The following is a 13668-nucleotide window of genomic DNA, read 5'->3' as shown; positions in this document are numbered from 1 at the left end:
GTTACATTTACTCTTTAAACTTTTGATCTGTCATCTATGTTCTATTACGAATAAAATATTGACATTTGCCATCTACACATCATTGCATTCAGTTTTTATTCACAATTTGTTTAGTGTCCCAACTTTTTTGGAATCCAGTTTGTACATATACATAATGATAAAATACATTCTCTTTAAATTAATTTAAAGGAAAACAACAATAACAACCAATAATATAGTTAAAAAACACTCTACAAACATCTCAAACATCTACAACATTTTCTGTTTTATATATATTTCATAATATTATTCTTATATTATTGACCTTAATAGTACAGATCATTAATAATATTACTGCAGGCTAGTTTAGAATATTAGTATTACAGAATAGAAAAGTAATATAATATGAAAACTACATTATAAAATTGAAACGAACCACTGTTATTCTGTGGCTTATAGAAAGCTTTTGGGGCATGTGTCAGTGCGAGTTAGTTTACAAGTGGTAATTGATATGCATGAGATGGTTATGGTAGAGTGGTCAGACTAATCTTAACTGTTTGAACATTCCCAATATTATTTTGATTGACCAAAGAACAGGAAGTGTGATAATCATGGAAGTTGGATGTTCTTTTAAATTATATATGGAGCTTTGATATACTTCTAAAAATGTAAAGAACCAGTCTGATGGACATCTTAAATGTGAAGGACATCTTAAATGTGATGGACATAGTTGGTTATGTAAACATGAACATGTCTTGGTGTTTGAGAGCCTACAAAATGGGCACATTATGTGAATGTTGTCTACAGATTATAGATTTGAGAAAAAGGAAGGCTAAGCAGTTTGTCTCAGTATTGCTCTGGCTCAGCTATTATAGGTAGGCTGTATATTTAGAGAAGCCGCTGTTCCCTGTGTCTGTGAGAAATGTGTATTGTGAATGTTATCATGACTTGTGTAATGACTGTGAATTATAATTTGGGTTGTCTATGATATCTGATTCTATATGTTTATTCCAAATAAAGTATTAAAATGTGTGAGGGACTCTAAATGACGTACCATGATGGTGCCTCCTGTCTGGATGCGTAATGGCCTCAGCACTTTCCGCTGCACCAGAAAGTTGGGCAGAAATATGAGAGGAGGGATTTCTGTGATGGTGGCAACCACCAAAGACCACTGCAGATGGATACAAACACACATATATTTCAAGCTTAAAAAGCAAGTTTCATTTTACCAGTGCATTCCATCACAAACTGCTCTCTTCAGTCTAGCAAGAAAATACAGTAAGCAACAACAAAGAGGGGACAAAAAAGCACCAGTGAGACAAAAATCAAAGCAGAACACAAATGCTATCTTAACGTGAACATCCTGGGCCCAGTTCCCCAAAAGCATTGCAGTATTATGACCATATTAACCCTTAGAAGCAGTTTTTTCCATTTATATTAATTTATTAAATAAGCACTTTTTTGGGGGGGGGGGGGTTGGAACAAGGTTGATAGCTGTGAGTATTGTAGGTGGAGGTGACACATCAAGTGTTTATATGGGCTTAAGATGGATCTTAATTGGAAATGGAAGCATAAGCACTTGCAATTAGCACTGTGCAAACGAATATCCAAGTTTGCTTGCCTCGAGCTGTGTCAAGTTCTTAGGCCCAATTTAGGCCTATTTAGGCCTCCAGCTTCAATAGGCCCAATTTAGCATCTCAAAGAAGATCAGAATGTTGGTTGCAAAATACACTACATGTAAGAAAAGTATTGGGACACCTGCACATTCACTGTCTCTTCTGAAAGCAAGGGTCTATCCTGCTTTTGTTGGAGCAACTGTCACTATTCTCCAAGGAAGGACAGCTTTCTACTAGATTTAAGAGCACTGCTGTGAGAATTGAATTTCGCACTCAGCGACAAAAGCTTTAGTGAGATCAGGATGTTGGATGTTCATCACCCCACTTTAGCGCCAACTCCCCCAACTCATCCAAAAGTACTGGATGCCAGAGAACAATGCTCAATTCTGGGGATCTTCAAACCCCTCCAGAACAAGCCAGGCATTAGGCAATGTCCTAATAGGTTCACATTTATCTGCTCTAGAGAGTCCTATTCTATTGGCAGTACTTCTCTACAGTAACTAGACAAGCTGTGTGTGTGCATTTGCACATCTGTGTCAGCAATGAGTGCAACTTAATGTAGCAACTTAAAAAACTTTAAGTTTTTTTTTTATTTTTGGAAGTGAAGGGGTGAGTGGAGGATTTATAGGGCTTAGAAAATAGTTGGAAGGTAGGAGAGGCATGCACAGTTGTTTTAATGCCAGTAAGTGACAAAATCATGGCAAAATTGTAAAGGTATACAGGCATTTCCCTGCCTGTTTCAATGAGCTACGAGTGAGAAATAATACTGATGGCAATGATGATTTCAAAGGGTTAATTTTAAGAGTTTGCTCTGTCAGCTTATGACCACATCTACAACACTTCTGGGCAACTCACCACAAACTGGTAAATCAGGTAAACTGGGCTCCTAATTCCAATTACTATTTGTCTGCCATTGGCAGTTACTCAGTCTCAATATAAATGGGTGGCAAAATGTTAAACCATGGTAACAAACCACTACTAGACTATTTTACACAGTAAAAAAAAATAAATAAATAAGAGTGAAGCAAATATATTCTGTCACAGTGGAACTGATATACCTCTCTTGAGCCTTCCAAGATATCGTTCTGCATGCAGAAAGAGAATAAATACACATTTTTAAGGGTGATGAACTACCTCCAACTGACAGAACTGATACTTCCTAGAACATGGGTGGGGGACTGAGGATAGAGTCTAGCACAGTTTGCTGATTTCCCTGCTTTAACACACCTACTGAACCCGGTTACTTGTCGGCAAATCAAATTAGGTGTGCCTGAGAAGGAAATGCAGAAAAGCAGGCTCTCCAAGTCCGGAGTTTCACCACCTCTGTCCTAGAACTGAAATATAGCTGATCATCTGTTTGCATCTTTAATTTTTGCACTTGAGCTACAGGGCTAATGCTAAGACGAAATGGAAGCCTGACACTAGTAAATAACACTCAGCAAATGCACGCTTAAATTACACTGAAAACAGAAAAATAAATCAGGCTCCAAGAAGCTCATTTGAGTGGCACAATTGTCTAACTGCTGGCCCAATCATTGGGAGACTGCAAGGTTAATCTCTGGTGTTGCCACAGCCATCCGTGGGCAGGAGTCCAAAAAAGCATAACTAGCCTCGCTCTCTCTAGGTGAGTAGGATGGTCTTCCCTCCATCCATGACACAGTGAGATTTAAGCCTATGTAGGTGGCAGTTAGTTAGCACCAAGGAAATCTAGCTGTCTAGATGGAAAAGACATCACCCTCCCAGCTTAGCAGCATCAAGAAATTTGGCCTAGCTGGTGGATGGTACTACCCATAACTAAACTGGAGGGGAAATGAATGTCTTTTCCACTCTGTGTTTTAATTGGAGAACAACAGTTAATGAGAAGGTACTAAGAAAACCTGATTAAAGTTAATTAAAGTTAAATTAAGTTTTGTTAGGTTGGAATTTGAATAAAGCGGTTGGCGTACAACACTGTTAATTCTCAGCTGAGCAAACCCAGCAATATACAACAGTAAGAGCACCTGGAAAGAATTCTAAGCTACATTCGCCAATACATGAAAACATGACTAAAACGATAACCTGAAAGTGATGGCTGAGTGAAATATGTCTCATTTTGTAAACATGTTCGGTGCCGTTTCCTGAACCCTCATATCTTATATCTTACTCACGCCCTTAAGGACGCAAGACAACAGAATGACGTACAATTATCAGTGATCCACCCATTCTGGCCCAGGATGGCATCACTAATCTAACTTGCAATCTCCCAATGATTTTTGAGATTTGTAAAAATAATAAAATAAAAACCCATTTTTTTAAAAATTGATTATTTGAGTATCCTTTTAAATCTTGGCGTAAGATGTGTTCCCCAATGTGCAGCTTTCACTGCTAAAAAAGCAAAGACAAGAAGAAACACACTGAATGAGGTGAGGTCACCACATACACGGCTGTGAAAAATGACAGGCCGAATGCTGACCCTGGGCATGCACATTCGGGTTCGGTCGTTAGCCGCAGAGCCATTAAAAACTCTCTAAACTTAGCCTTCTTGCAGAGATGCCGCAGAAGGGCAGTTGACTCATGGTAGAGGAAAAAAAAGCAACTTGGCACAGGTCTATCTGCAGGGGGACTGTGACCTGATTGATTTGGATGGAAATCAGTGCCTCCTCAGGGTAACCCAGTGCATTTTAATTGCACACGCTTTCTGCCCGTCATTGTTCAGCCGCTCATGAGGGAAAAATGACGCACACCGAAAGAAAGGAGTATTTACAAGCAATGGAGATTGCCTCAGTAGTAACATTACACAGGAAATGTAACAATTTGTTCACTTAATTTACTATTAAACTGCTAACACATTAAAGTGTGCCTCAGGATCACTTTGCAAGTCACACATTCAGTTCTGAAAAGCAGTCCTGAGTTCTTGTTTTGCAACTCTTGCCTAGTTTTAAAGGAATTCTTCATCATATTCTGGTGTTTTCAACCTCTGCCGCATCTGTATTGTACGGTGGATTGCTGTAGACAACACTTCTGACCTGCTTTTCTGTACTTAGTGAAGAACTGGAAGCCTTCTGACTCAATATGTAAAGAAGTCAATGGGCAGCTGCTGAATTCAGTAAAGGATAATGCAAGAAAGGGTATAACGATACACTCAGCCCAGGGCTCAATGCGATTCACACTGGTTTCACAATTCTACACTTTCATGATATTGTGAACAAAATGTGAGTAAAGGTAGCTTATGGTTGTTACTGCATATCCCTACCAATGAGGCTATATCTGGGAATCAGGAATTCAACGTAATTCAACTTTATTGGAAAGTTGGATAAAAATTCCTAGAAACAACTTTGGTTAGACATTCTATCAGCCTACCTCATCTACCACCACTTATGCTCACATGCTGTGAACAGGTAGGAAAACAAAAGGACTGGCAATAGCTAACCGTTTTTGTTACAGAGCAGTTTAAAATTTGCAGTTGTTGCGAGACTGACGGTTTAATATTAATAAATGATTGATTTAAAATTGTACACCATTAATAACACTACTACCTGTCAGTGAGCTGTAGTGTGCTGCACTACACCAATAAAAGTCTGTGGGCAAGACCCCCACCACTACACTGGTCCACCTGTTATCTGAGTAAGTGACCAAATACCAACTGTGAGAAAAGGGAACATTTTTCGCTTTGGAAATAAAGCAGATGACATGAGCAGACACAAAACCAGTAAACATAGGGCCACCCACAAGTAACTATCCTCACCCCATTTGGAGATGGTATGAAAAATGTGGATACTGCTAAACTGATTATACAGAGTAAATTAAAACTGAGTAAGACAACGAGGCATTAATGGATATGGTGAATTGATTAATTCAGCAACGACGCATTTTCTACTCTTACAGGTCAGGTTCAAGTCACCGAGTTTTCTGTTCTTGTCTAGGTACAGAAATGGTGACGTGTGGTAATCAACCGTACAGAACAGAGGCAGCAAACAAAGACTGAGTTGATCAGCTGTACCTTCAGTCTGTTCAGGTAGCGTTTGGTGTGAACCACCAAAAGATCCTCCTCACTGGCCTCCCGGGCTGGCACTATCATTTCATCCGTGATAAACTGCTCCTCTGTGGAGAAAGCAGAGAGAGATTTCTGCCTCTGGATCTGGAAGCACAACACAATTATGTAATTATATAAATATTTGCATAGTTGGTTATTTAAAAAATCCTCTTATACACAACATATTGAAAGATTCAAAATACTTTATATAAAATTTGAGCATGGTTTAGTTATCACCAGTGACAACTGCAACCTCCAAAGGTAAGGCTGATATAAACTGTCATAAAATACAAGATTATTGCTTCCATAAAGTATTGCTACAACTACAATATACAAAGCTTAACAAGCTGTTTCCGCGCTCGCTTAAAAGAGCGGTGATGGTGTGGTGCTCTGCTGATAAACACAGCCATGAGGAGAAGAGGTTTTATTGCTGACGGGTTTATCTGAAGCGCTGCCAGAGTTGCACTCTTCCTCTGACCTTGTGCTCAAAGCCAGAGGATTTTACCTGCTCCTTCTGCTGCTCCCGCCGGGGTTCAGCTTTCCTCATTATCTCTGCCTACCTCCTCTTGCTCCCGTCCATCCCTTCATCTCGCCATTTTTCCTTAACTCCATAACCCTCTGCCCCACAAACTCCCAACTTAACTTTGAAATCACAAATGCTGTCATGCGCTATATGTGGAGTCGGGCTGAAAGCATTCAGTGACATCAATTGTGGAAAAGACAATCAAGGGGTTTTCTTGGTCTGTACTATCAAATATATACGATCAATTTGTAAAGATGCAGATGGACTGAAAGCAGATAATTACAGCCTAGTTGAGGCACTTACGGTTCAGTTATGGCAATGGCAGGTGTACAGTGAGCCCAATGGCAGATTTAGGTATAAGCAGCTACCCACTGAGACATTTAGCTAATAAAAGTGTGAGGAAAAGATTGATATAATAAGTATTGTGATATTATGTTTTGCAACACCGTACTGATTTTTAATCATTAAACGCAAAGTTTTAAGGCAAAAAAAAAAAATCTTTTAGGTATATGCTGCTGTATTTTTATACTGATTATACTGAAAATTTGATTAAAAAAATGCAATATTACCTATAATAATAATTACCTTCCTTAAAGAATTGCAATATATCAAAGTGTAATTTCAGTATTGTGATATATATCATATTGGCAAGTTCTTGCCAATACACAGCCCTAATAGCCACAAGTCTGTTTACTTCTTTAAACAGCCCTGTGGCACTATTTTAGACATCATGACAGTGATTACTTAAAACTCTCCCCAAAAAAAAACAAACTAGAATGTCTCTTAGAATACAAATGACCAGAAAATACCAATGCATAGCAAAACGTCTACAAAAAGTCCTTTCTCAATGGCATCCTGAAGCATTATAGCTGCACTCACATGCCACAATATCATCAGGTCACCATGTAGGTCAATTAACCTTGTTAGAGTGGGTGCCCTGATTCTAGTACGTGAGCGAGGCCGGCTTCTACCTGGGAATGTCTGAGAAGTATGAGATGGAGAGGGGTGGCAGGGTAAGTCATCTCCGCATGGAAGCCAAAGGTAAACCGTATTCTTCTTAATGGTGGAAAACCAGTCTACAAATGAAACCAGTTCCCCTCTGCGGTGAAGAGTTGACTTGACTGTTGGGGGATGTTGTACTGTTGTACTTGTTGATCAGGTGTCAAATAAAATCACAAATGGATAACTAAGCTATCAGGTGCTGTCAAGAAAAAGAAAAGAAGGGAAACGCACTAATGATGCTTTGACGTGTCTTTATGAGTATAACACACTATACGTTCAAATGTTTGTGGACACCACTTCTAATGAATGCAATCAGCTACTTTAAGTTGCACCCACAGATGAAGCACACACACAGCTTGTCTAGTCCCTTTAAAACACAGACAATAGAATAGGACTCTCTAGAGCAGAAAAACATGAACCTATTGGCACCATGCCTAATGCCCTAATGGTGAGGGCTAGAGGGGTTGAAGCTACCAAACACAACTGTGGAGCAGAGGAACTGTGTTCTCTGAAATGCCTGCACTCCATCCAAAATCTTTGGGATGAGGTGGGGTGGGGATCATCAAACATCCTGACTTACTAACTGTCTTCTCATTGAATGCAATTAAATCCTCACAGCAATGCATAATACCATAATCTAATAGAAAGTCTTTCCTGGACAGAAGAGACAGTTGTAATGCTACTAGTAAAAAAAGTAGTATATTTAATTTAATATTCTGTTTTTCAATAACTACCTCACACAACCCAAGGCGGTAAGCAAACTAGAACTACCACTGTGAGGGCCAAAACGTACCCTGCTGTAGAAGCCACATTTAAGGCTTGTCATAGCATCTGAACTCTTGACCACATGTGGTCCAGATGCAACCTAACATGTGAAATACAGCATTTCTGTTTTCTTATGCTAAGCAATAAGGGGGTCATATCGGTCAGGTACAGGCAGAAAATTCAATTGTTACTACTAACTAGAAGACATAGTGCTGCTAGCAAAAGCAAGCCCATGATTTGTCCCGATTTCATGATTTCTGTGTAGAACTGCAACCACTGAACGCCCAGAGCGCTTATTGAAAACGACTGGCGGACATCTCTGTTTTGCCCTGTGTGTAGGATACCTCCTACTCTGCTTATAAGCAATGATGTGGGATAGATATTGGTCATTTTAAGGAACTATGTCAAGTAATATCAAGTACTGCTAACAAAAACTGCAACTTCTCAGCTTAAAAAAAGTGCTCATGCTATATAATGTTGGCATGATGTGACAGTCCTAGGTCTGAGGTCAAAAGGTCCAAAAGCAGGGTTACCTTTTAAAAAGTGAATGACCTTGCCCCATTTGCCAGCGTCAAAGGGATGGAGTTTCTCCAGACCCATGAAGGTGATGTTATACTCCGGGGAGTAGACAATTGGCAGACATGTTGAAGGAACTTGCACATACAGCTCCGTTTGGTGTGAACTGGAGAACCAAAATGGCATAAACAGAGAGACATGATGTTTATTACAGTTTAACAGATTTACAGATTGTATTGTGCTACTGTATTTTGTTAATACTTCTCAGATTGCTGTGATTACTTAGTATTTTATTAAATAATTATTGAAACAAAGTATTCTTTATAAATTACATTTCCAAGTGAAAACACAGAGTTATTTTTAATCTACATTTAACTTAAAAGTGATGCATTTATTTAACTTATTATTGGTATAAATTACATTTTTCTTTTTAGAGAATGCCACAACTTTATTTTTATATTTACTGTAAGCTATAAAACTAAACTACCCACAGCTACGCTAATTCCTCTTTGTGCCAGAAACAGTACCACCTCTTAATATAACTTATTAATACCACCTGAAATGGTTACAGTTTATAAACACAAGTAACATACATCATTATCAGTTACAAAGTGTTGCGCATGAGGAGAGACAGTACTTTAAAACTGGGCGCTGGCAGTTAGTTTTGAGTGTAATACTCACCCCTTATTTCCTTCTGAAGTTTCTTTACTGGACATTTTGACCTTCCAACATCCCAACATTCAACTTGAAGAGATAAAAAAAAAAAAAAACCATTAATAATGCGAATTTAAAGTGGCACGTTAGCACAATGCATTTCTACCTAAACCTTATCACCTTTAGATGTTTAGAGGCATGTGGTTACACTTGTTTTCAAAGAAACGACCCTAGCTATAAGAACGCTGTTATCTGATGTTCACGTTTCAAACTACATTTCCCACAATCCTCCACTACTCCTGCGCATGCGAGCCAGCAATTTATGAGACGCAACACTTCGTGTTCTGGAGAAAATATTATCCTTTTATCACTTGGTTTAGGTATCTCACACAGTCTCCGTGGATTTAATGCACGCAGCGTTCTTCAATGCATTTATGTCTTTAAGGGCTCGAAAGCACAAAGAACCGATTTAAGACGGACTTTGACGGAAAATCGCGCCCAAAATGTACGAGACTCACCTGCTAGCCATCTTATAGCCCTCTTATATGTACGGTGAGATTACTTTTCGTCCTTCTAGTCGTTTATTGCACAAAAGAGACATGCTGCCATCTTCTACAGTGTATGATATGTGTGTTAAACACCCAAATGTTTGCAGACTGTCAGAAAGGCTGGAGCTGCAATTCCGAGTGTCTCGTTTCCGCTGTTCGCGTCATTACGTCATACGTTGTTGACAGTTCACAGCTGTCAACATCTCAACAAATTCATTAAAGTCCCCTATCATTTCATCCGTGCTGGTGTTTTACACAGTGTTGACTACAATTATTTAATGTTCAATCGATTGTCTGAATCCTTTAACTGTGGAAAAGAAATCTGACTGATTTGATATTCTTGGTCTTATGAGAATATTTGTATAATAATTAACACACGGTACCACTACAGCATGAGAAATATGTTTCCTATATATGTCTAAATGGCATAATAATAATAATAATAATAATAATAATAATAATAATAATAATAATAATAAATAATAATTGGTAATGCTTAGTGACAGTGACTGAAGCTTAACAGATAGCATTTAGCCTCTAGATCTTTTTAAAAGTGTATTTTTTAATGTGCCAGGATATCTTGGCAAAAATGGAGATAACGGTGGTAAGATAAGGTGGTGATAACAATCAGAAGCCTCAAGATGTTTAATGCCTCTAAAGTTTGTTACACTAAATGATTTTAAAATATAAAGCATTCAGATAGCTTTTTTTTAAAATGATTTTGCCCTAAAATGTATTTTTTTTAAATACATGTATGGCATTTTAAGTCCCCAAATGGGAGTCACCAAATGCTAGTTTTTCAGATTTATCTCTATTTTACCATAATTAGAACACACACCTATAAAAAAGACACACAAAGGTTCACTGTTTGTTCTGGGTTGAAATGAAAATGGCAATATTTATGTTGTACCACAAAAAAGAAATGCACCATTTCATGTTAACATATTCAAAATGACTTTTTTTACATCTCAGTCATTGAATTATACAGGATTTGAAAAAAAGAAAAGGTCTTTAAGGCATGCTGATATGGTTTATATATGGCTACAATCTCTGTTACCACAAGATATGGTCTCTATATTTTTCTTTTCCCAATTTTCAGTACAGTTGCAACAGTACGGCCAGCATGTGTCTTAGCAATTCAGGAGGAATGTGGCCTGTTATTTGCTTTTACTTTGCTTTGTGATCCAGTCGCACGCCTGCTGCCTCCAGCGGTGTGGTTGCTATAAATAGCAGTGTATGTGTGTAGCACTTGCGTAATGATGATGTCGCTGCAGAGGCATAGCGATGATGTAAGGCTGGATCTGCTCTCTGATTGGCTGCCAGTGTTCAGGTCAGTGAGTAGCCCGAGAGCGAAAGCCATCCGCTGACCATCAGATCAGGAAACATAACATTTCCACACTCCTCAAGGAGAAGACGTGTTCAGAGCTCAGTGGCTCATATATTCAGCCTTCATTTTTATCAATAACCCTTAATGCTCTAAAAGACTCAGAAGTAAGTTGGAGGAACTCAGTGGCACCATGTAATGTGAAGCGTCTCTGCACTCCCACAAAGCATATCCTCTCTGCGGGTCCATTCTTTGAAGCGAGAGCAGCCCATAGCGTGGCCTGGGTAGCTCCTCTGTATAATGGAATATATTTGCATAAATTGAGGTCAACGCTGTCGATTTTCATTTGTAGAAATACAGTCTTCTCCTTCTCTTTCTCAGCAGGAATAATCGACCCTGTCCCTAGGTGAACTTAATTAATGCCTTGACATTCAGGATTTTCACTGTTTAATCAGCACGGAGTCGCCTTTAAGATGCTTGTCCAGCGCTATGATAGACTTCATAGATTCTTTTACTGAAAACCCAGCATTTTTCTCTGACATGTCAACCATAGAAGTCACTCCTATTGCTGACCATAACAAAAGCTTGTTAGTATGTTATGCTAATTATCTTTCACTCATTTTTGAAAATACGCTAGAATGGAAAACCAGGTGTTGCTGGTAGCTGGTTTTGGATGGTGTAAGCTGTTTTTATTGATCAAGGTGGTTGAAGCAGGTTATCTATGTGCAGACATACCCTATGTTGGAAAGCCAGCTGGTTAACCAGCTCTAGACCGGTATAGTGTATATTGCATTTGATTTTAGTTATCTTTGGTCACACTGGTCATGCTGGTCGACCAGTGTGGTGATACTGGTCATGCTGGTCAACGAGCTTGGTCATGCTTGTCAACCAGCATGGTCAAGCTTGGTAATACTGGTTGTCTAGCTTGGTCAGGTTGATTATGCCTGTAGACCTGTTAAACTATTAAACTCAAACATAAACATACCCTATGCTGGTCAAATGCTAAGCTTGAACAGCTGGCTGGGTTTTTGTTTGTTTGTTTGTTTGTTTTGACAGGGTAGCTTGGCATAGTACATGGAAGTGGCATATCGTGACCTCAAACACTGATGTCTCATCTTTCAAAAGACAATCCTGCAGAACCAAAACAGAGCTGTAAAATGGGCCCATTCCTAACCCCTAAAAGTCTTAACTCACTGTATTTGCACCTCCAAAGTCTGGGCCACAATACACTTGCTGTTGCCATAACTGACGCTTATATGTTTTAAAGACCCATATTTGTCCCCACATCTGCAATGTATGACAAAAAGTCTGAGGAGCCTGGAAGATCCAAATAAATTAATGAATATCCAACAAAAACCAGCGAAGGTGATCTCTGGTAGGGAAAACGCTACTATAAAGAAACAAGGAGAAACATCAAGGCACTATTTTATTCAGAAAGTCTTAAAGTGCTTTATTTACAATTAAAGAAAATCTACAGATTAGAACAAGTGTCAGATGTGGTGACGGGCATTAAGATTACAGCCTATTCAAAGTGGCAGTGGGTCCTTTCTCAGGGCTCCTCCAGTTGGACGGAATAAAGGATTCTGCCGTTATTCTTGCAGCTTAAAAAGATTTTGTTGAGTCATGTAATTATTACCATATTTTTCTCTTCCATCAACACTTGCACCCTAGAGGGTTCTTAGTCCTTCAGACAGGATAGCTCAGCAACATTGTCAGAATATTCCTATTATATTCCTCACCTTAAGCCTTCAATTAAGAACAGCTGTAAACTTGTGGATAGAGTTTTAGTGCTACAACAACAAAGGGCTTTTCATAATAGAGAAACTCTCATGCTAGTTATACAATTGTGTTGAGGCATGCTGATTGAGTAAGGCCACTACCACAGTGGAAGATATTAAACATACAGTGCGGTGCATCACACTCTACTACATATGTGGGTGCATGGCCACAGACCAGTGAGTGCTCATTTTAACATCTGTCCACCATCGAAAGTGTCCATAGTAGGCACATGGACCTAGATCTAATAGAAAAAAAGCCACATGGTCTATTTTAATCCCTTTTATATTCTGTACGGCCGGGTGTGTGTACGCCATTTGTCTGTGGCAGTGATGCTATCAGGATCCTCTGGGGGAAGAAGACAAGCTGGTGGAGGGAGTGTGATGCTCTGGGCAATGTTCTGCAGAACAATGCTTCTCTGCTGGCCATTCATGTGGATGTGGATTTGATACACGCCATCAACTGAAAGATCATTGCAGGCCACGTCATGGCAATAATGTTTAACTCACCAAATTTTGTTGTCAATCAGCTTCCATGACATGTGATCAATACACCAGTATGTTTTAAAACACAGCATATGCTTGCTGTCTTGCTATTATTCTGTTTGTTTGTTTGTTTGTTTGTTTAACCAGGTGTTAAACAAACAAACTATATTTCAACAGAAAAAAAAATCACAATTTTGGAACTTGGTATTGTACACTTCCCACCCACATATTATCTTCTTTGTACATTAGCTTAATCTACCTGGTAGGTCCACTATATATAGTTGTGGTGGTGGGTTACACACACTTGTGTGTCTTGTCTGGAGCAGAATGAGTGACACACATTTTTAAAATATGTAAATGGGGGGTGGTGGTTTTGAAATCAGCACAATATCAAAAATGATACATTCATTAACTTATTAACTTACATTCATTAATTATTATTAATTAAGTGATGCTGAAAAGTAAAGT

At 38.8% G+C, this 13668-nt stretch overlaps 1 protein-coding gene across 3 annotated transcripts in view; it reads right to left on the bottom strand.

Annotated features, from left to right (window-relative positions):
* Window positions 1–13668, bottom strand: part of hdac11 (histone deacetylase 11) — a 77062-nt gene that overhangs the window by 51840 nt on the left and 11554 nt on the right. Inside the window, exons 1-6 of one of the 3 annotated variants that reach the window (XM_072666082.1) lie at window positions 9586–9781; window positions 9095–9157; window positions 8431–8579; window positions 5575–5675; window positions 2654–2680; window positions 1034–1150 (exon numbers count right to left, since the gene is read on the bottom strand). In XM_072666082.1, the coding sequence (XP_072522183.1) occupies window positions 1034–1150; window positions 2654–2680; window positions 5575–5675; window positions 8431–8579; window positions 9095–9153 (453 nt within the window). In that variant the 5' untranslated portion in view covers window positions 9154–9157; window positions 9586–9781. Of the gene's footprint in view, window positions 1–1033; window positions 1151–2653; window positions 2681–5574; window positions 5676–8430; window positions 8580–9094; window positions 9158–9585; window positions 9782–13668 lie in introns of those variants that run through there. The other 2 variants (XM_072666083.1, XM_072666084.1) reach the window with 2 other exon arrangements.

This window comes from Salminus brasiliensis, chromosome 21 (assembly GCF_030463535.1).
Source record: "Salminus brasiliensis chromosome 21, fSalBra1.hap2, whole genome shotgun sequence".
Classification (NCBI taxonomy): domain Eukaryota; kingdom Metazoa; phylum Chordata; class Actinopteri; order Characiformes; family Bryconidae; genus Salminus; species Salminus brasiliensis.
This window is presented reverse-complemented; position numbering and strand designations above follow the sequence as displayed.